This window comes from Mugil cephalus, chromosome 23, assembly GCF_022458985.1.
Source record: "Mugil cephalus isolate CIBA_MC_2020 chromosome 23, CIBA_Mcephalus_1.1, whole genome shotgun sequence".
In the NCBI taxonomy this organism is placed as follows: domain Eukaryota; kingdom Metazoa; phylum Chordata; class Actinopteri; order Mugiliformes; family Mugilidae; genus Mugil; species Mugil cephalus.
Window position 1 is genome coordinate 3,005,490 of NC_061792.1, and position 21,617 is coordinate 3,027,106.

The following is a 21,617-nucleotide window of genomic DNA, read 5'->3' on the forward strand; positions in this document are numbered from 1 at the left end:
CTTCCTGAATCGCACTCTCGCGAGAAGCGACACTCGCAAAAAGTCCTCGCCTGTCCTGATGATAGTGAAAGCCACTATTATTAACAGCGTTCACGCTTTATTGGAAAAGCTGGGCTAGCGAGGAGAACTGTGTCGGACATAGCGATGTGGAGACATTCGGCGAGGTCGCTGATATCCAAAGCAAAAGCGAGCTCGGTCAAATTTAGATCGAATGGATCCTGCTGCAATACTCAAGGGAAGACATGGAGGACCCCCAGCGGGTTTGACACGGGTTTAAAGACTTTCAACAGCCTGACCAAACAGAAAGAGCCTCTCATTCTGCCCAGAGAGGGAGTAGCTACCTGGTACGTAATAGTATAATCAGCTACTCGTTTGTTAATATTATTATTTATTATTGTTATAATATCCAACATGACGTTACATAATAACCCGCAAAGATTATGCTGCATCTTAGGTACAGCTGCGGACCCACCGTTTACGACCACGCACACCTGGGACATGCATGGTAACTATGCAGACATCAACACACAGTTGTCAAAAGATACGACCCTGGTCTTTCCCTGATACAATTTAGATAAAAGTAGTTTAGGTTGGCATTCAGAAATACCAGATGCCCAGTTTTTGTCCATTACTTCAGTATCTGCATGGTTGCCCTCCCTTGCCCCTTTCTTTTTTTGATACAATGGTATGATCCTACTCTGTTTAACATGTGATTGACCACACGGGCTGCCCACCAAAATTAGATTTGTCATGAGATGAGATGAGAAGGTTCGACTTTCCCTGACAGGAATCGTCTCTTCTCGTTCGCTACAAAGAATCGGCTCGATTGCGAATGACACATTGCTAATTAATACATTCTTATGCACGTGTGAGTGTGTTTGAGCTGAACTACTTTCCTTCTGTCTGCCACAGCTCATATGTCAGGTTTGACATACTGCAGAGGATTCTGTCCAGGCTGTTTGGAATCACCGTCATCCACGCCATGGTCATCACTGACATCGATGACAAAATTATCAGAAGAAGCTTGGAGGTAAAAATTTGTTCAGAGCTTGTGAGGAGAACAGATGATTCCAGCTGCTGTTTGTTGACATTATCGGTTTCCATCTTGTTTGGCAGGAAAATGTATCCTCATCCACCATAGCCAGAATGTATGAGGAGGAATTCAAGAGGGATATGTTGTCACTAAAGGTGTGTTTGGGTATTAAGTTTCACTGAAAGACTGCCTTAAGGGCCATTGTGGACAGTAAAACAGTTTGGAACAAAAAACAAGTCAATAGAAAATAGAAATTATTGTTGTGTTTAGGTACAATCCCTGTCGCACTTTTAACGGTTCAAGAACATGACTCAGATGTTTATTTAACTATAAATGTGTCTCCATCTTCTTTGCTTGCGTTTGAGGTGATTCCTCCTGCAGCATATCTACGAGTCACTGAAAATGTGCATCATATTGTTGCGTTTATTGGGCGGATCGTTGAAAACGGACACGCTTACGTCACCAAAGAGGGTAAATCTCTTTTGAAATAATGACCACGTCCTTGCATCGCCTGAGTCAACATGCTTGAACTGCTTTGGTCGTAGGTGATGTGTATTTTGACATCCAGTCCATTGGGGACCGTTACGGCAAGTTCGTGACACCAGTGGATTCTCAAGGAGAACCTGGTAAGTGTTTTTTTTATCTGGAGAGGTATTGGGTAGAATGGTGCATGCTCACTTACTTATGGGCTCTGCTGGTTGGATATTATAACTTTTAACTTTTTACATACTATCATATGTTCACTGTACTGATCAACAATACTCTTTGCAGGCAGCTCAAATAAACGAGACTTAAGAGATTTCGCTTTGTGGAAACCATCCAAACCTCAAGAACCATTCTGGGAGTCTCCGTGGGGCAAAGGCAGACCCGGGTGGCACATTGAGTGCTCCACAATCGCTAGGTTTGGACTTAAAGCTTAAAGCCATGTCTGCTTTATTTACTCTCACAGTATATATTGAAGCATATCATAAGTTTGAACAAAGTCTACTTCATTGTGCTCTTTCTTGCCTCAGTTGTGTGTTTGGAAGCCAGCTGGACATCCACTCTGGGGGCATAGACCTGGCCTTTCCTCACCACGAGAATGAGATTGCTCAAAGTGAAGCCTACCATCAGTGTGGACAGTGGGCGAACTACTTCCTCCACTCAGGTGAATCTTGATAAAGGTCTAGTAAATTACGCTGGACTAGGTTTTTACATTTACATTTTTTAATCTGAGAGTTCGTTCCTGCTCTGTTGTACACTGTGTTAACACCGATCAGTGATAAGTGAAGTGATTACACTGATTATCTCTTCATCACGGTTTGTGGGTGGGATATATAAAGCTGCAAGCGAATATTTTGTCCTCACGGCTGATGTGTTAGAAGCAGGAGAAATGGGCAAGCGTAAGGATTTGGGCAACTTTGACAAGGGCCAAACTGTGCTGGCTAGATAACTCAGTCAGATCATCTCCAATACTGGAGCTCTTGTGGGGAGTTTCTGGTCTGTAGTGGTCAGTATCTATGAAAAATGGTCCAAGTAAGGAACAGTCGTGAACTAGCCAAGGCTCACTGATGCATGTTTGGGAGCGAAGCCCAGCCCATGTGGTCCGATCTAACAGAGAAGATATTCAGCTCAAATGGCTGAAGAATGCTTCCAATAATTCCAACCGGAACCCTTTCCTCTTCCCAAATCACCTATTGTGGATACAATCTGAACTTAAACATGGAGCAATGGAAAATGGCCCTGTGTGATTAATTGTGTTTTTTTTTTTGGTTGGCCTGGTGCCTGTCATTGCTTGCTTGGGGAACATATGACACTAGGATGCACTATAGGAAGAAGGCAAGCTGGTGGTGGCAGCATTATGCTTTAGGCAGTGTTCTTCTAGAAAACCTTGGGCCTTGCCATCCATGTGGATGTGATAGGTGGTTTATACTTCTGCGTGTTAAGTTGACATCAAGGCTATGGTGACAATGCAAACACCTCCCCAGAAAAATGCGCTCTCTTGGTAGTAGTGTGTTTCAACTTTAGTATTTCTGGCTGCTTCTCTATCTCCACAATTTTTGAATTGATTGTTTTGGATCATTAAAGATTCGGTAAGGTTAACTGAGGAGGTTTGGAGATACAAACATTTGCATGACTCATATTTGGCAAAACCTTTAGTTGCCATTGTTAATCCAACCTGCAAAAAAGACAGCACCGACTAGCATTTGGGTGGCACTGTAAAAGAGCCTTTAAGTACCACCTACCTTAGCATTGTTGCCGTGTGTCAAATAAAAAATGGTTCAGGAATGGTTAGAGGAGCACAACTATGAGTTGAGGTCTTGATTTGGCCTCCATATTCCCCCGATCTCAAAACATTTGAGGATTTGTGTGGGATGTGCTGTAAATCCAATCCATAAGTCCAGGCCCTACCTTGAAACTTGCAGGACTTTGTAGCTAACTCTTGAGAGAGCTTGAAGAGTCCATACCTTGACTGAACAGTGCGGCTATGGTCGCAAAAGGGGGGACCAACACAATGTTAGCCAGGAGGTCATGATGTGTAATGGTATACATAAATTATACAGCATTTACAATACAGTTGGAGATTACAGATTTCCATCTGTAAGAAATCTGGTGCACAGCTAACTGTGAATGTTGTAATCTTCATGTTTTCTTATTGACAGTATCTTCACCTGACTGTCTGTTATTGTTTTAGGACACTTACATCTGAAAGGCAGCGCAGAGAAAATGTCAAAATCTTTGAAGAACTTCATCACCATCGAGGTAAAACCCTTGTGAATTAGCCACTACTTGCTTCTACACACAGCAGTCACCCTTGCTGACTTGGGCACTGGAAAAACTAAACAGAAAAACTCAACTGCACTATCTACTGGACCAAAAAAACAATTGATTTTATTATTCAAGTGCCAAAAGGATTTAATTTAGTGATAGGAGGCCCGAGTCAAGTGTTTTGGCTCCTAAATTGCTTTTCATTTAGTTTCACTCGAGACCTTCTATTTTAGCCTAATTTAGCTATTATGAATGGTTTGTTTGAATAAAAGTCTTAACATTATGACACTTTAGATGAAAGTCTTAAGTGCAAGTTGGCATTCAGAAATACCAGATACCTCATTGAAGGTCCTGTTTTCCTTAATTTCTTAACATAAAAAAAATAATTGCAATTAAATCCTGTACAACACTCACTAACTTTGGATCATCTGCAGCCCTTCTTTCATTCGCATAATAGCATGTACCACATAACCCTATTCTGTGCTCATATGTGACTGGCCGTACAGCGTGCCCATCAAAATAAAGTTCTGCCCTCTGCCTGCATCTGATGGATTCTCAGGCAGGAGCAGCAAAAGATTTGTCTTTCCCTGACAGCAGTCAGCTCTGCTTATTCGCCGGCTCATTTGCGAACAACATATCACTAGTCATCAATTAAAAAATGTACATGTCTGCCTATTGTGATGCTGTGCTATATCTATTTTTCGTTTTTTCTCTAACCAAATATACTAATACATGTAGCTCTATATTGTTTATATTGTGTATTTGTGAAAACATTGCCTTTGTCTTCCAACAGGATTTTTTGCAGTCTTACTCTGCCAATGAATTCCGTATGTTCTGTCTTTTGACCAAATACAGATCAGGTAGGAAAAACAAAGATATTTTTTTTTTTTATGTAATGGAGGATTGTTTATTCATTTTACATTTTCTGGTCTGTAAAACTGAAAAATCGGAAAATGGCTGTATTCATAATGTAAAGACTGATAAAATAGAACTTCTGTCACATAATGTCATGTAATGTAAAAAAAAAAAAAGTATATATACGTTTCCTCCTGATTACAGCCATAGACTACAGTGATGCCAGCATGCATGGGGCTCGGACCTCTCTAGAAACCATCTCCACCTTCATCAGTGATGCTGAGTCCTACATTAAGGGTCAGGTGCAGTGTTCACCTGTCCAGGAGGACTTTCTCTGGGAGAGGTAGTTTCTCTTCAGTCTGATTCCCCTTATTTGTTTAATTTTCTTCATTGTATTTGTATAAGTCCCTTTTACTTTTTGTCTCATTAAATCTCAAAAGAACAAACTTCTATGTGTTAGCTTGCATCACTTTTCCCTCCTCTTGTGTTTCTTCAGGTTAGCTGAGGCAAAATCCAGCACAGTGAAAGCTCTAGCAGATGACTTTGATACCCCAAAAGCAATCAGTGGTGTGATGAATCTCATTTATCACGGAAACTGCCAACTCCAGCCGGTTTCTAGGGTAACACTTCAATTTCAGTTCAAAACCTAAACCAGCCATGGCTGTAATAATGATTTCATCGCTGTGTGGTTGTGTTCAGTCTGACGTAGCGGTCCGGAGCCCTGCTGTATTTGGAGCAATGGTCGCCTACATCAGAGACATCCTGGATGTGTTTGGGATCGATCTGCTGCACAGCAAGGTCAGGACTGATGGATGATGTATATACAGGTTAACAGATTTGTAGGGTGTACGTAGGAGTCACTACTACAACTATAATGCGTTCACGATAATAAAGTATCATGTTAACGAAGTGTTTCACCAGTAAAACACTGTGTCCCTTATGTGTTGTAACCATAGACTGTAAATAAGGGACAGCGGAGAATCTTCTCTATCAAGTAGTGCTCCCCTTGTGTCTGTCTGCAGTATAGGTCATAAGCTCCACCTCCTCTATGTTAGTGGATGGAACTTGAATCAGAAAAAACTTTACGGGCCAAACTAAAACACAAAAATATTTTTTTCAAGGGTAGTTTCTGTCATTTTAGGTAGTTACTATAGTAGGAAATCAAACTTTGTATTGCACACAGCACAAAGGAAATTTTCTGTATTTGTTAGAAGGCGGATGCTGCCAACAATTACGGGAGACTGCAGGCCGTTGTGGAACAGCTGACTCATTTTAGAAGAGAAGTCCGAGCGTTCGCACTCACTCATCAGGATGATTCAACCACCGAATCCAAGAAACCTGGACTGTACACAGAGAGGATCCCCCTCCTTAAAGCCTGTGACACTATCAGAGACGACCTGGCACCTTTGGGCGTGCTGATAAAGGTATGCTCGGTTGGTTCACAAATTAATATAGTAGAAGTCCATATTTACTATCTTGAGGACTGACTGATCTTTTCTAATGTGTTTTTAGGACAGAGGAGCCACCTCTACGTGGGAGATAAAAGACAGACAGCAGAGAGTGTCCAGGATAAACACAAGGAGACATCCAGCTGAGACGTATCACGACGACTGAAACTCACCTTTCATCTTTGTGGACTCTACTAAAAGACTCAATACGGAAAAATAAAACTCATAATTTTATTACAGAATCTAACCTGCCACTTGTCTCATATATTTTGTTTCACAGTAACATAGTGTAATTTAATTGGGTTACTACCATCACTCACGTTCCAGTACAGACCATAGACTGTATATAAATATGGACAACACATCCCCACATCCTTGCACTGACCAAAATGCTACTTTTGCTATCTTGTGAGTTTGGAGTCATAGTATGCAGTGTGGTGCTACAAGACCACTTAAAGAAGCAGCTGGCTTGGCAGCTTGCAGCATTAAATAGCTAACTAAAAACTAAAGTTTATCAGAAAGATGGGCACTAGCCTATGCACCAGCATTATCTTATCTACCTTAAATCACAGAAACCATCCATGAAAAGACAAACTGTTTGTATTTTAGTGATTTAGTTTGCCCCAAGTGCCATTCACTGGGCTGGAGCTTATGACCTATACTGTAGCTAGCCACCAGGAGAGCTGTACTTGCTTTGGCTTCACTTTTGAGGAGGTCCATCTTTATACAGTCTATGCTACAGACCAACCTCAAGGACACAATAAATCTGAAAAACAAAAAGAAAACCATATTTTTTCAAATTTTTTTATGCAACTTTTTCCAAAACAGTGTTATTCATGTCAACATGATAAATATGAGAATCAGAATTTATGTTCATCTTAACTAGGTTGAAATCCTGAAATCCTGATCTCCTTAGATGAATCCCATTCCATATGAATGTTGACACTTTGAGGATTGAGCCGTGATATTATGATGATGGAAAATATCACTTGTGTGAGTACAGTTTATTCTCCAGCGGTCTCTGAAGACGTGATCCGGCATTCAGGATCAAGCAGTGCTGCGACTCTCGGGCATCAGGTTGATCAGAGTGTTGCTGGCCAGAGCCAGCTCCGTGATGGACACTCTTCCTCTCTGTTTGATGAATTGAGCCACTGAGTCCAGCTCATCCGGAGTAATGGATATAAACTTCCCTCTGTCGTCAATCACACCTGCAGCAAAATGCAGCACATTATATAACTTTGTATCTATGTATGGAATGCTCTCGCATTGGCTGGACAGGGCTCCTCTCTCAGAAGTAATTCTGTAGCTGAGACTGTAGCTTGTGTTTCCACCTTTTCATTCATACTAACCTGTGAGAGAACCTTCAGCTAACAGGTCCTGCAGTCTGGCTATGGCATCCTGGGTCCTCATTCCAAAGTGAGAGGCCAAGTCCTCTAGGAGAACCACCTTAGAACTCTGTAGGACAGTAAGAATAATAATAATAATAATTCTATGTTCAGATACTTACAGTACAGGTTAGGGAAGTGTGCAGTCAGTCTTACCTCAATGTACTGGATGAATTCTTGCAGCAGGTTGCGTGACTAAAGATAAAGAATACAAATGTTTATTACACTATACAAACTATGATGTCAGAATCTGCAGAAAACAAGATGGTGTTAAGTAGAGTTGTGAATTAACTAAATCTATTGAATGGCTAAATTAAGTCATCCACAGTCTGGCATCTTGAAAACAAACAAATTCGAAAAAATGAGCCAGTCTTTTGAACCACTCTTAAAAAGGAACTGTTCCAAAAGGTGCAGCTCCCTCTCAAGGTGGCAAATCTCACCTGGTCCTCAGAGAGCTGCTCCTCCTCTCCCTGGTCTTCTATGATGAACGAGGCTTTGAGTTTTAAGTACTCCTCCTCCTCTCGTTTCTCTTGCTCCTCTTTCGCCCGGCGCTCCTCCTCTTCCTGTATAAACAGCAGCACACTGTGTCAGCATCTTATCGCATGAACTCACAGATCTGCTGAGAGGACAGAGCAAGGCACCTGTTTCTGTTCCAGCAGCCGCTCTCTTTCGTCCTCCTGCCGTCTCTCCTGTTCTCTTGCCTCCTGCATCTTTTTTCTTTCCTCCCTCTCCTCCATCTCTGCCTAAAAAAAAAAAAAATACAATGCAGAATGAAATGACACAACTTAAAAGGCATGTAGGCATTTCAATTTAGACCAGAGCAGAGCAGTATGTCTCTCTCACCTCTCTCTGTGCTTTCTTGGCTTGTTTCTCCTCCAGCTTCTTCTGTTTCTTGGCTCCAACCTTTGCAGTCAGCTGGATGTTCTGCTCTAGCTCTTCTTCCTCAAAGCGCTCCTCCTCTTCCTCTGCTGAAATCAGCAGCACAGTGGTTTCAAGCACAAGCTCACCAGAAGCTCATTACAGAACATTAAACACAAAGTTCACACACAAATATATAAACACTTGCTACATTTACCATGTTCCACAGCTTCTACTTGTGGACGTCTATTAGTCATTGCGGCGGCAAGGGTCCGCCTCCTGCGGGGCATACCAGCTCCCCTCTCCTCTGGTGCTGGTGCCCGCTGAGGGGGCCTGGCTGCCCGGACAGCAGCCCTCTGGTGATGCTCCTCATCAGCTGAGGAGACAACAAATACTGTTTACCATGCAGTGCACATCACATATTACTGCAATGACTGCAAAGAAGTTTTGGATATATTTGGATGACAACATACGGTAGACCTATTCAATTAGTGGTCACATGCGGCCCTTCTGAATTAAAGTGAACTTGCAAGATTCCAGAAACATTGTGTTTCAGACCATGAATGCAATACTCTGTGTAGCATCTCTGCGTTTCCTCTTGTGTTTCCCACAGACAGTATAAAGATGGACACTTGTAAAGGACTTTTCTGAAGTTGACACAGGTCAAGGTCATGAGGAACCGACTATGAGATACATGTTGTACTTGCCGAACAGCACCTCAACACTGAAGCCAAACCAAGTGCAGCTCCCCATGTTGACTGGCTGCAGTATAGGTCATGAACTCCACCCCCTCCATGCCAGTGGATGGTAGAGTTTCAGTCATTTTAGGCAGTTAATATAATATTGATGCATGTTCAAGTATCAATTTTTTTCCGTTTAAATTAGTCATTTCACGTTGCACAAACAGGATGTGACATAATCACGACCACAAGTTGCCATGCCAACGACTCCATAAAGTGGTCCAGGGGACTGCTAGAGTTGTAAAAACTTAAAACCTTTAAAAATAAGTACAGTGTATAATCCAGCATTTCCTTGTACCTGGTTGGTGTAGAGCAGAGTGTAGTGTTGATGAAATTAAACATGAGTGAGGAAGTGTGGCCAGGCTATTAATAACGGGGCTCCACTCTTGAACTGTACTGCACAGACTCCAAAGCCCAAGATGGCGTTGCCTCTATCCTCGGGAAAATAGCCTCAGTTTGGCCAGTGCAAGGAAGTGGGGACACGCCGTCTATATTTACACAGGGTTTGCAGCGTGTTGTTTTGAAGTATGGCTACTACAGAGATGGGGATTTATGGTTCTTAAAAGAGGGCCAGAATTTGTAGATCCATTCCTTTTAAAGAGCCATTCCTTTGATGTTTCTTTATTTTGAAGATGTCAGTCTAGGGGTAACTTATTAACATCTGGTAATAAATTACTGGGAGGAATGGTTGGGTAAAATTTAGGGCAGATGATGGGCTATCTTCTGAAATATGGATTCCAGATAGAACACGTAGTTCGGACCGAGCAATCTGATTGGTCAATAAGACATTTAGAACGTGCTCAATCATTACAGCACGGCTGACTCATCACAAAAAATATCACTCCGCCATCTCCACATTGTCACGTCCTGAAAATCTATAACATGTAAACAAATATGTATAAGTCTACTCTAAGTCAACTTCAATTAAGTAATACATCTGAATTTACAATTTCAGCTTTCTTTAATAAATATTATGTGTTATCAATCTGTTAGAACGCCTTGTTAATAAAGGTCTAACTCATTTGTGTGCAGCACGTCGGGGATCAAACAGTTCAGTGAGCGCAGAGAAAATATTTTTACAGGCTAAAGGCGGACTAATATGGACTGAAGAGGAATATTCCGTAAGATAAAAATATGATGTTCATGTTGGAAATTATTCCATCGATCTTTGTTCAATACATTTTGACTTTTGGGCTTTACAACTCTGTGGAGTTAATGGAAATGTTTGGATCGTCAGCTGTTCCGGTGAGTCCCTGATACGGCACAGGGTTCAAAATAAATGTGAAATTAGGAGGCCAGTCTGTCTATGGAAAAAATATATTTTTCAGATGACATGTTAGTCACTACAAGACTAAACTAACAAAGCAGTTTCGTGTTTATATACGCGCTATTTATTCAGTTAGTGCAACTCCACGATCTCCATAAACTTTGACGGTACTAGAAAGTTTCTCCGTTGCTAGGTCATTGCTAAGGCTCCGGCTACTTGCTGGAGTAGTAAACTACGTTCCATTACAAATAGGAGTCTACTGCTGTGACTGATTGTTTTACGGGTATTAGTCAGGCCCCATTTATTTCTATGGAAACGGGAAGCAGACTCGCAAAAAACTTTACATTTTGAGAGCAAAATGTCCATCAACATGAATATATATTTAATCATACGCAGATTTGATTCGTTCGCGAACGTCAGAAGTCTAGAAGTTGGCTAGCGCTAATGACAGGAATAGTGCCCAGGCAGTTGTGCTTTTTTACATGCAGTTAAATGCAAAAAACAATGTAAAATAAATATACAAAAATAAATTAATATTTTGGTTTGAAATCTGTCATTACCAGCCGCTTACTGGGTGCCCAACATGTCCGGCCCGGCTACAATTTCAAACTAAATAGCCCTGCCACTGATGTACAGTATATAAATAATTATGCGTCAACGCAGAAGACTTTCGGATAAGGAATTATTTACATAAGACGGAACCGCTTTAGTTTGACTAATATAACCAGCGGGTAAATAAAGGGTTCGATAAAAACAGAGGAATCTTTCGGATTGGCCACACTGCAGCTTCCGTAGTTTCTGACAGATTAACAGCTGCGTGCTGACGTTGCCTGACATGATAATGACGAAAGAAACAAAACAGCTGGAAAATGACCACCTTTAATCGTTCCTTTCTCTTATCTAAGCATTTACTCAAACATCCCACCGACTGCTCGAAAATGTTTAACGTTCAAATCACATGGCATAGCTTTGCTACAACGTGATAAATACAATGCCAAAGGTTAGCATTAGCTCCCCAACGTCCAGCGCTGGCTTTAAGGTTTCTTACCGTCTTGTGTTTTCTTCCGGACCTTCAATGCAAATACAATCAGGACAATTAGGACAGTGGCAGCTATCAAATACAAGGCGATATCCATAGCTGTTCTGAAAAAAGAATATGCCTTAAGTAACCTAAAGTTCACTTCGCGTATTTAGCACTTCCCAACTAGTGTGAAGACCTGTTTTTCTTCTTCTACGTCTTCATCTTCTTCGTGTTTGTTGGTGGAATACCGTGAAAGGGGCCCAGTACCCCCTGCTGGAGAAACGTGAAAACCGTTTCGATCCCTAAATAACTACTGCTTAAAAATTATAAGTCAAATAATAAATTCGTTTCGATGAATTACACACAAGCACAAAAAAGAAATATTATATTTCAACATATGATATGCAAATGAAGAAGTAGTCATCCACTGCACTGACGAACAATAAGCTTCTCAATCTCCTTCTTGTCTTATGGCATCACGGCAGCTAATGCCATGGAGAAGAATTTATTTGCAAAACCCTCACTGAAAGAGCAACCACATGAAAAAAATGTGGACACTAATGGCTGACTAAAATTGTAGTTTAACCCTACAGTAGTAAAGTTCAACTGTTCAAATGACATATTTTTCTTCCCAGCCAGTAAAACTACTGTAGGTATGCTTCCTGGGTGTGTGATAATGTTACAGTGATGCCAATTTATAACAAAATCGTATAAATACAACATGAAGCGTCGTGTCTAAACATAGCTCGCTGAACTCATTTCTGCTCGTACAGCAGCGGGAGGACCTGAAATAATGTCCCAGTCAGCAGGTTTTCTGCCTCGGAACGGCAGCAGAATGTAATAAGGAGAGAACAAATGAAAGCAAGGATGATCATTTAATCCCTTCTCCCACGGAAGGATGTGAGGCTCCAGTGGGTGTGACGGTACTTTGCCGTCACCAGTGACACCTGGAGGACATGTCCTCCTCCTGGAGCTCCAACTGCAATCTGATACTCTCTCCCTTTCTCTCCCTCTCTCTCTCTCTACTCTCTCTGTGTGTACCTTTATGTTCCATCTTGTTCGTGGAAAGGTTTTGTTGCCACTAATAACATTACTCCTGTGTGTGTTTGTGTGTGTTTGTGTGTGTGTGTGTGTGTGTGTGTGTGTGTGTGTGTGTGTGTATCTGCAGGATTTACTCTACTCATTACAGTGACTCAGTCCAGTGGGACTTAATGACCTCACTGTGACGAGAATGTGGATTTTGATTTGTTTCTCCTTCATCTTGTGATTGTGCGTTACTAATATTGTGTCACTGTGAGCTGTGAGTGCATTACTGCTTGCAGAGAAGCGTGAGCGTATTTGGCCAAAGAGCTGATCCCCATTGTGATCCACCCATCAGTCTATCAGCAGCCATCATGTAGCTCTAAAAGAATGCATGCTAACTGTCTAAAGTTGAAGGTGAGCACTGGAAGGACACGAGACTTGCCGCAGTCCTTATTTCCTGGTTCGGTGCTCAGGTGATCTGTGAGGGGGCGGGTGTTACTGCAGCTCCTCTCACAGTAAGGTCTGACTGAGGAAAAACTGCAATATATGAAACAGGGATGCGGGATCTTGACTGATGTTTCCACAGTGTATGTCAAACCTCTGGAGGTCAGTGTGGCCTCGGTGCGACCTGAAAACAGCCGCACCAGGATCAGTTTGTCCCGTCAGCAAACGTGGTGTAGTTTAGCGTAGGTGCAGTCATGCAGACATAAAGAGGAAGTAGTAGTAAGAAAGGGGGCCGGACAGCGAGGCAGGAAAAGGAAGACAAGAAAAAGTGGGATGTCCTGCGACTACAAGGTGACTCCTCGCTCACCTGCAAAGTTTGCACTGTTTAAGATGAGCACTGCATAATTTGACAGCCAGGAAGATCAACACAAGACAAACAAAAGTGAAATATACATATATATATTTGAGTAATGTTTGGTAAAAACTGCTCTGCACTGGCTTGAATTGTCGCCATTATCCTTTGAGTAGAGGACACTGCTATAGCCTAGCATTGCTTTGCAGAAAGCCAAAAAAAACAACATCCTTACATGTAATGTTTTATCTTAAGTTATTCATTATATGGCACAGTAGTACATGTTAATATTACCTTTTAAGTATGTCAGATTAAAGGAATATAAAATATTTTACAAGGTGCTAACTATAAACGACAATGTCGTTATTCTATGTTCCAATTTCCTGTACATTTGAACATGTGCAAATCATGTTAATGTTTTTCTTATTTAATTTAACAACTGTTCCTCTGTGGATCAATAAAGTCTATCAAAGTCGAAGTCTAAGTCCAGATGAATAAAGCTCATCTGGTTTACTCGGTTGCAGAGGAGACGTCCATGTGTGTATGAACCTTCTTATGAGGGAGGTGGTCTTGAAACTAACTGCACATGGTATGCTTCTGTAAGTAAAAAAAAATTAAATCCAGACACATTCGCAGTGGAGGAGTTATGAAAATGTTGGCGCCTTAACTACTTTTGTTTTTGTTGTTGTTGCTTTCGGAAGATTCCATTCTGGAAACAGTCCGAAGTTCTGCTGCCCTGTGTCAGAGTATGCTTCACGTGAGTCCGGCCTTGGAGAACATGAACTGAAAGAATGACATTTGAGTCAGCCCAATGTGCTGACAAAGACAGAAACTTAGCGCAGATCGACTGGGTGTGTCATCAGAGGATGATAACGGTAGCGATTGCACCCTCGCTTTTGACGGTTCCTCACATAGTGTCCCTCTTGTTAGTCACCCTGTCATGTGGAAGTAAAATACTAAACTAGTAGATTTTCTCCTTCAGCTGCCATTTTCAGCAGCAGACAGCTGAAGGGCACGCCGCAGGCAAGCTTGCCCTTTAACACCGGACTTTGTTGACACTATGTGTGACTGATTAGTGATCCGTAACAACGAGTTTGTTGTCGTCACAATAGAAGCTGGTGACGTTGAATTCGCTCCTCCGATTCTTCTGCGGCTCTTTTGTTGGTTAAACAGATAGAGCCCTGATATGCTTTCGGCATCGCTGTCTGATTTCACACAAGGGAAATCAGATGCAAATGCTATGACTACAAAGAATGAAGACATGTTTTTGGCTATAATAAACTACAAAGACAGAGTACAGGAGTGCACAAATGAATGCTGCTCTCTGATTCACAGCATCAGTCCAGCAGAGAGTCTGTTAATAGTTGTGCGTTTTATATGACTGCAGGTCAGAGAGGCTCCGAAAGGGTGTATTGTGTCGGATTCACCTTGCTCTTGAAGGACGCCACCATGGCTTCGCGTTGTCTCAAAGGCTTCTCTTTGTCTCTCGTGTTTGGCCAAATTTTTGGTTCTAGCTTTCAACAGACGTTAATATGAGGTCACTGTGCTGCGTCCGGGACTGTATGGTCTGCCGTCTGCTTCGCTCGTGTGAGACGGAAGGGAAATGCTTCAGGCCAAGTTGTGAATTCAAGGTTAGGATAGTCGTGGTCAAAGTCATGGGAATGTCGTTCTTCTCTTTTCTAGGAACCATCAAACTGAATTCTTCACTGACCTTCAGTCAGCACACGCCCACAGTCACCTAGTGAATTGCTCAATGTTCAAAACTGTTATTGGCTCTCATCAATTTTTTTTTTCACATGCCATTCTTTTACTAAACTCTCTAAATCTGAAATACATTTGGGAAAAGATATTTAGTTGATGATTCTCTGTAGACTATAGACAGATCTGAACCCAAACAGCAAGAATGGTCTCCTATATGAAACAAGTCTGAAATGAGATTGAGTGGTAGCTCCTTGCTCCATAACTTCTGCAACTGTGTAGCAGTTAATTGTTCCAAGTACAAAGAGCCGAAGTCTAATTATGGATGCCAAGTTATCTATTTGGCTCAAATATTAACCCTCACATGAATTATTGGAAGGAAGGAGTACTCAACTTTGTACTGGGGTGAGCAGCAGCAAAATATGAGTGAGATGCGGATTAATTTGTAACCAGCACAAGGTTTCGCAAGATCGCATGTTTCGTCATGGCATTGGGAGGAGGGCCGGTCGAATGTGGGAGAGTGGCAGGCAGGTTCTGGAGAACGGTGACTGTCCACGGCAAAGGGAAAAACAATGAAAGTTTAATAGGGAGGGTGTTTGTTACCAGCAGCTGGCCTTATGTGTTGTGTGCTTTACAACTCCTGCCACATGACAACTAGATCAAAAGCTTCAGACTACTCAGTCAGGCTAAGTACTCCTATTATATAGATTCCTACTGTTATATTTCCCTCTTTATTCTGCTATAGTCTGTTTATCGAGTATGTCTCACAATAGTGAAGTGGAGGACCTGATGAAATGTAAGCAGGCCTATCTAGTTCCCACCTTTACTCCGTTGTGACATCATGTCCTGGACGGAAGGGATTGGGTATCAGAGTCCTACAAAGTCAAACATTCACTTAGCCGAATGCATTAGCAACACACTGATGCACAGCCAGGCCAATCAGTAACAGGGAATGTGTTTTTACTGAAAGCTTACAAATAATATTGCCAAATTGCAAAGGATTCAAGTGAATATATCTTGCAAACAGCTTACAAACAGCAAGTTTAATTAAACTACTCTAGAGTTTAGCATGGAATGTGTGGCCCAGAAGAACAGCATATAGCTCAACCATGAATTTTGGATAGTTTTTCAGCAAACGTATGCTTCAGGGAGCACTCTTTGGATCAGGATCACTGTTTACTTAGAGTAGTGGATGATGTCATGCAATACCAGCAAGTAACAGCTGGGATGGTTACTCATGGGGTCCTCACAGGAGGAATTCTGATGTCAGATACATTACAGTGTGTGTACCTCTCCAGGAGTTATTGTTGGCCACGAGGGGGCCACAGGGGCAATGCCCCTCAACTTCATTCAGCATGCCCCCTCACATGCCTAAAGCATATCACTGTTTTCTCTGTCAGTAGAAATCACAACTGATGTGTGCCCACATTCTTCATAATATTAACACCTCCAGTTACAGGCTACAGTTCTTCTGAATATAATCCATTAGAAGAGTCACTTGTCTGTGTAGAACTTCTTTTACACCAAGTATTTGGTATGCTATTTTTACCAGGGAGTACATTTTGCAACAATCAGAAAATAATGATTTGTCCTGAGTTACAGTATATCAAATGCACTTTGTTGTTATCCTACAAGCAAACCACCAGAGCAAAGGTTAAGGTGACTTCTAAATTCAGACAGCTTCTGCATTTGATATGTTTTGCTTTTACTAATTTCCAATGAAATATTTTACACAGTGATTTTAATTTTCCTTCCTTTTCTTCTTGTTTAGTTCATGTATCGATTGTGAAGTCCCTGCAGTTTTAGGTCATGGTCAACAAGTCAAATGTAACAACTGATTCTATTCACAACTCTACACATTAACCAGCGCCTTTGCAAGTGGACATTTAAACTTTCCATTATGATCCTCTGTCAATTATTGACCTCTGCAGCATTACGACGTGGCCTTGGTTTGTGACTAACACAAGGGACTTCAGACATTCCATGTAGCAAAGTTGAAGCAAGACACAGAGTAGCTTAACTGTGGAGAAGATCCTGTGTTTGTCTTCGCTGAGTATTTCTGCCATTTCACTGCTGTGCATAGGGTTGTCCTTTACCCTCGGTCTCAACTTTTACAACACCTTACGCACACAAAGAAATACATGTACTAATTGAATCGAATATGAGGAAGACCATAAAAATGTGGTTGAAGGAGCAGGAAATATTCTCTGAGTTAATCAAAGTATTGTATCTGAAGTCAAAATAAAAGAGATAATTTCTTTTTAAATTCATAGTACAGTACAGAATTTCCATCTGTTTTTCGCACTTCCCACAGCACAGAAACAGCTTTTGTAAAAAACTATTGACCTCCCCATAGCAGCTGACTCTGGACTCTGGATTTTCTTCAACCTATATTGATACCATCTCTCACAACTTCAAACAGCTTGCCTCCACTGGTATCATAGGCACCAGCTTAAACTCTTCAGATGTCACCCTTCACCTGTTACCAGAGGAGCCCCCCATGGCTCCGTTCTGGGTCCATTACTGTTCAGTATTTACCTTCTTCTTCTTGGCAATATTTTCTATACATTTTTGCTAATGACCTTTCCGCCAGAATAACAAAATGATAGTTTTGTCCTCCTTGTCAGTTTTAAGTACACTCTATTCAACAGTTTCTCACTCAACACTGTACCTCCCTTCCGTCAGGTTAAGAGTCTGGGTGTCATCTTTGGCAGCACTTTATTACTAGAGGCTCACATCAACAACATCACTTGGTCTGCTTACTTCCACCTCCGCAACATCAATTGATTTCACCCATCCCTAGTACAGAACACCACCACCAGTCTTGTCCGCATGCTTATCACCTCACATGTCAACTACTGTAACTCTGTTCTTTTTGGTCTACCCTCCAAATGGCAATTTGGGCTGCAGTTACAGAGGCACAAAAAAGACATATAAACATGTAAAACAAAGCTGAAACAATACCAAGTAATGTGCATAGTGAGCAGTTACTGAATCATATGCTAGCACACATAATTCGGCAAGACTACCAACTTAAATAAATAAAAGTAAAATGCTAGAGCCGCTTGGTTCTAACAATAATATACGATATATGAGAAATATAAGAACGTCTGGAACCGCTACCTAAGTACATCACCAATATCATGAGGAAGCAGCAGTAATATATTTCTATCTTGTTGGTGACAAGTAAGGCAATGGGGAAGAAAGTTTTATAATCCACAGCATTGTTTTAATTAATTAGTAATTAACCTTTATGATCTTGACTGATGCAGCAGGGGGTCAGTTTTTACAACGGAGCAATTGAAGAACACTGATGAATATGCAAAACTGATCCAGAGTTGATGGGCCCTTGAAGTCAGTAGATTGTCTCCTTTAAATACATGTGACTGAGGCCCTCCCACAGAATTATAGGTTGCTCAGACAAGGACAACTTCACTTGCACTTTTAACATAATAAGCATGTTGCGAATACTGATCAGGCATAACATTATGACCACCTTCCTAATATTATGTTGGTCTCCCATGTTACCTCTAAAACAGCTGTGACTCATCAGAGAATGTTGTTACTGGGGGCCTTTCGATCCTATGGGTTGAGGGGAGTGGCCTCTGAAGATCAGGGTTGCTCTAGTGTATTCCACAGATACCTGATAAGCTTCTAGTGAATTTGGAGTACAGGTCCACTTGAGCAAGTCACTGAACCTCCAGTTGTTCCCAGTGCCTGGCAGTGGTGTGTGAATGAATGGGTAGATGCAACTGTGATTACCAATAGATAGAAAGGCTATATAAACATACACACACACTAAATAAAAAGAAGACCATTTACCACTGAGGAAGGTCACCACACACCACAGTAAGGGGGTGAGGGTGTCTGGTATTGTCTCAGTGGGTGACATATGTCAACATGCAGAAGCCTAATATTCCCCAAGGTCTAAGTTCCTTCAAAGTCAACAGTGTGCTCCCTTTAAAATTAACTGATACAGTTGAAGACACTGCATGATTGGGCTTCCTCAAGCAAGATATTTATGATGGAACACATCATGCTTTATGATATTTAGGTAGCTAAAGGTAAAAAAAAAAAAGTTCACAAGAATAGATACCTTGAATTTGTGTATGGGACCTGTGCAGACTCATAACAGGAAGAGTCCCTCTCACCTTGAGTCCACCCTTCCACATATACCCTTCACACTACACCTGTTTACTGTGTACACAAGTAGTGAAAAGGCAGCAGTCTGGGCGTAGTCCCTGTCAGACTCCTGACTGTATCATTAGGAAAACTAAGGCTTTATCTGCCTAGCTGATCCTGGGATTCCAGCTCACTGGTTTCCCCTCACATGAGCTCTGTCATATAAATACAGGAGCATTGTGGTTGTGCAATTTACGACCAATTTTCATTTATGACAAGTATACATAAAGAGCCAACTTGTTAGACCTTGTCTCACCATGTTTGGAGATCAGTGGGAACTAGACTGTACAGGAATTATCTGTACGAAATCAGTGTAGCTTTCAAGATAAGGTGGAGCTTTATTAATTCCGTAACAGTGAACAACGCAAGAATTAAAACATGCTTTCATGACAATTAAGAGATATAAGCAACATATGTATTGAAGGGGGTGGAGGTATACATTTGGCCATAAGTAGGAAAGACCTCTTGTGACATATATCGGCGGTTCTTGGTTGTCTTGGTCCACATCAGAATGTGCTTTTCTTCAACTTCCTTCTCTTTGACACCTTTACCAAAGATCCCAACTCCATTACAAGGGTTTTCCTGGTAATATTGTTGTTATTACAAATGCCACCAACCTTCTTCTCCCATCAGGTGAACACTAAATTCTCAAATATGTAAATGCCACAGAAGATGTAAGAAATGGATGTTAGCAGTTTAATAAAACTGCAATGCATAAAACTGTCATGTCGCCACATGTGTTTTAGTGACCTTTATGTTGAACCATTTGCTACATTTGTTGTGGTAGTTAGGGTTAGGGTTATCCCGTCATTCAGTGTTGAGCCAGGGGATTTAGATTCATTCAAAGATGGTTTAAGTGTCAGGTGTTCATAACTGTAGGCTTAACTCACCATCAGCCTGCACATGGGTTGGCTGTGGCTCAGTAGGACAAACCAGAGGGTTAATTCGGTTCATATTTTATTGAACCATAATTTTAACATTATAGCGTCAATAACAAAACAAATTGCTTCAAGACATTTTACAAAATCCAGCCTAATAGCAGTTTGAATCCTAGCACATGAGCCACATGCCAAGGTGTCCTTGGGCAAGTTGCTCCCAGTATTTGGCACTAGTGTATAAACAAAATCTTATGATTCAAAAAATAAAGGAAAGAAAATCTATTTGAGCATAACTGAACCAGGGAAGGTTTGTCTGTTACTAATTTATGCAAGGTGTCTTACAAAACAGAAAACTTGGTACTTGACTTTGAGCAAAGAGGCCAGGTGTGTCTTCCCTTCATGACAGACACACAGTGAGACATTAACAATTCAACTTGTGTCGTCCTTGAGATAATATTTAAAGGTCAAAACCTCCATGAGCAAAATTCTGACCAATCCCACTTACACCCACGCGTGTTTATATTCAAACAAATACGCACAGCCCAAGAATCCCATATGGCAGCACATTGCTGAGCAATTTTTGACATGCATGCATGAACACACACAGCTCATACAGCCAGACAAGAATGTAAAGTTGTGAATATCTACGTTTGTGTATTCAGTGTGTGTGTGTATTTGTGCTATTGTACAGCTATCTTTCTGAGGACCAGTTTTTAGTTTTCTACCATTGGAGTGAGGACATTTTGGCCAGTTGTTATTTTCTACTTTTCTTCTATTCTTCTATTAAAACTTTGTGTTAGGGTAAAGGTAACAATTAGGTTTTGGTTAGGATTAGGAGAAGGGTTATAGGGTTAGACACCCACAAATATACCCGTACAAACATATATGTGTCTGTGTGCTGTTGTACAGCTATCTATCTGAGGAACAGTATTGGTTGGTTAAGATACGGGTTAAACATTTTGTTTGTTTAACCTTGTTTGTTTTGTATGACCTATCGGCAGATAATGCAGCATCAATTAAGAGCTTCTCATTCTAAGATAGAAAAGTGGGGGAGAGAGGGATTATAGACGGTAAGATAGAACATATACAGTAGTGTATATAAGAAACTCTGTGTATACTTGGCAATGCTGTTTAACTAGAGGCTATTATCCCTGTGCTTTTAGGAAGAGTTCACAGTGCACAGCAATTCAGGACACCCACCAAGTAACACTGGGAACAATATGAGCTACGCAAGCTTCAGCTGAATTAACTCCATTCTGCCAGCGGACAGGGATGAAAAGATTGTATTGTTTGTGCCATAATGACTGTTTTAGAGGAACCAACATCATTGGGAATTGTAGGTTGGTGCACTGTAATCTGTCCTTGTGTGTGCTCCTTATAATTGTTGGCATGCAGTGACATAACCTGAAGAATCTTGCTGAGATACAAGACTTAGGGGAACTTGTGTAAAACCTTAAAGACCCTATGTTAAAATAAATAAATAAAACCTACAGGTTGTCAAACTAAAAAGACAGCTGAATCTGTCACAGCAATACTGCCATTAAAGCCAGTAAACATTATCTTAGCCACATCCTGCACAATGCAGAAGTTTGTGAATAAAGAAAAACTCCACTCCAGCATTTTACATACACAGACCAGCCACAATATTATGACCTCTGACAGGGGAAGTAAATAACAGTGACCAT

At 41.2% G+C, this 21,617-nt stretch overlaps 2 protein-coding genes across 4 annotated transcripts; one reads left to right on the forward strand and one right to left on the reverse strand.

Moving 5' to 3' along the window:
• Positions 1–2: 2 nt before the first annotated feature.
• On the forward strand, positions 3–6,331 carry cars2 (cysteinyl-tRNA synthetase 2, mitochondrial). 2 transcript variants are annotated; one of them, XM_047577053.1, is made up of 15 exons: positions 3–344; positions 455–505; positions 913–1,030; positions 1,117–1,188; positions 1,399–1,504; positions 1,579–1,659; positions 1,805–1,934; positions 2,047–2,180; positions 3,708–3,775; positions 4,575–4,641; positions 4,841–4,979; positions 5,133–5,256; positions 5,336–5,434; positions 5,848–6,060; positions 6,149–6,331. In XM_047577053.1, exons 1-15 carry the CDS (start codon positions 145–147, stop codon positions 6,248–6,250), a joined length of 1,704 nt encoding a protein of 567 aa, XP_047433009.1. In that variant the 5' UTR covers positions 3–144; the 3' UTR covers positions 6,251–6,331. The 2 variants fall into 2 exon arrangements, with proteins under 2 accessions (XP_047433009.1, XP_047433010.1); XM_047577054.1 differs by having other exon boundaries at positions 5,851–6,060.
• A 738-nt stretch (positions 6,332–7,069) lies between these two features.
• LOC125001166 (DDRGK domain-containing protein 1-like) lies at positions 7,070–11,585 on the reverse strand. 2 transcript variants are annotated; one of them, XM_047577058.1, is made up of 8 exons: positions 11,383–11,585; positions 8,545–8,703; positions 8,313–8,434; positions 8,111–8,212; positions 7,910–8,032; positions 7,626–7,664; positions 7,434–7,539; positions 7,070–7,292 (listed from the first exon to the last, which is right to left on the reverse strand). In XM_047577058.1, the coding sequence occupies exons 1-8, from the start codon at positions 11,468–11,470 to the stop codon at positions 7,132–7,134; spliced, it is 900 nt and encodes a 299-aa protein (XP_047433014.1). In that variant the 5' UTR covers positions 11,471–11,585; the 3' UTR covers positions 7,070–7,131. The 2 variants fall into 2 exon arrangements, with proteins under 2 accessions (XP_047433014.1, XP_047433013.1); XM_047577057.1 differs by having other exon boundaries at positions 8,313–8,437; positions 11,383–11,584.
• Between the last annotated feature and the right edge of the window lie 10,032 nt (positions 11,586–21,617).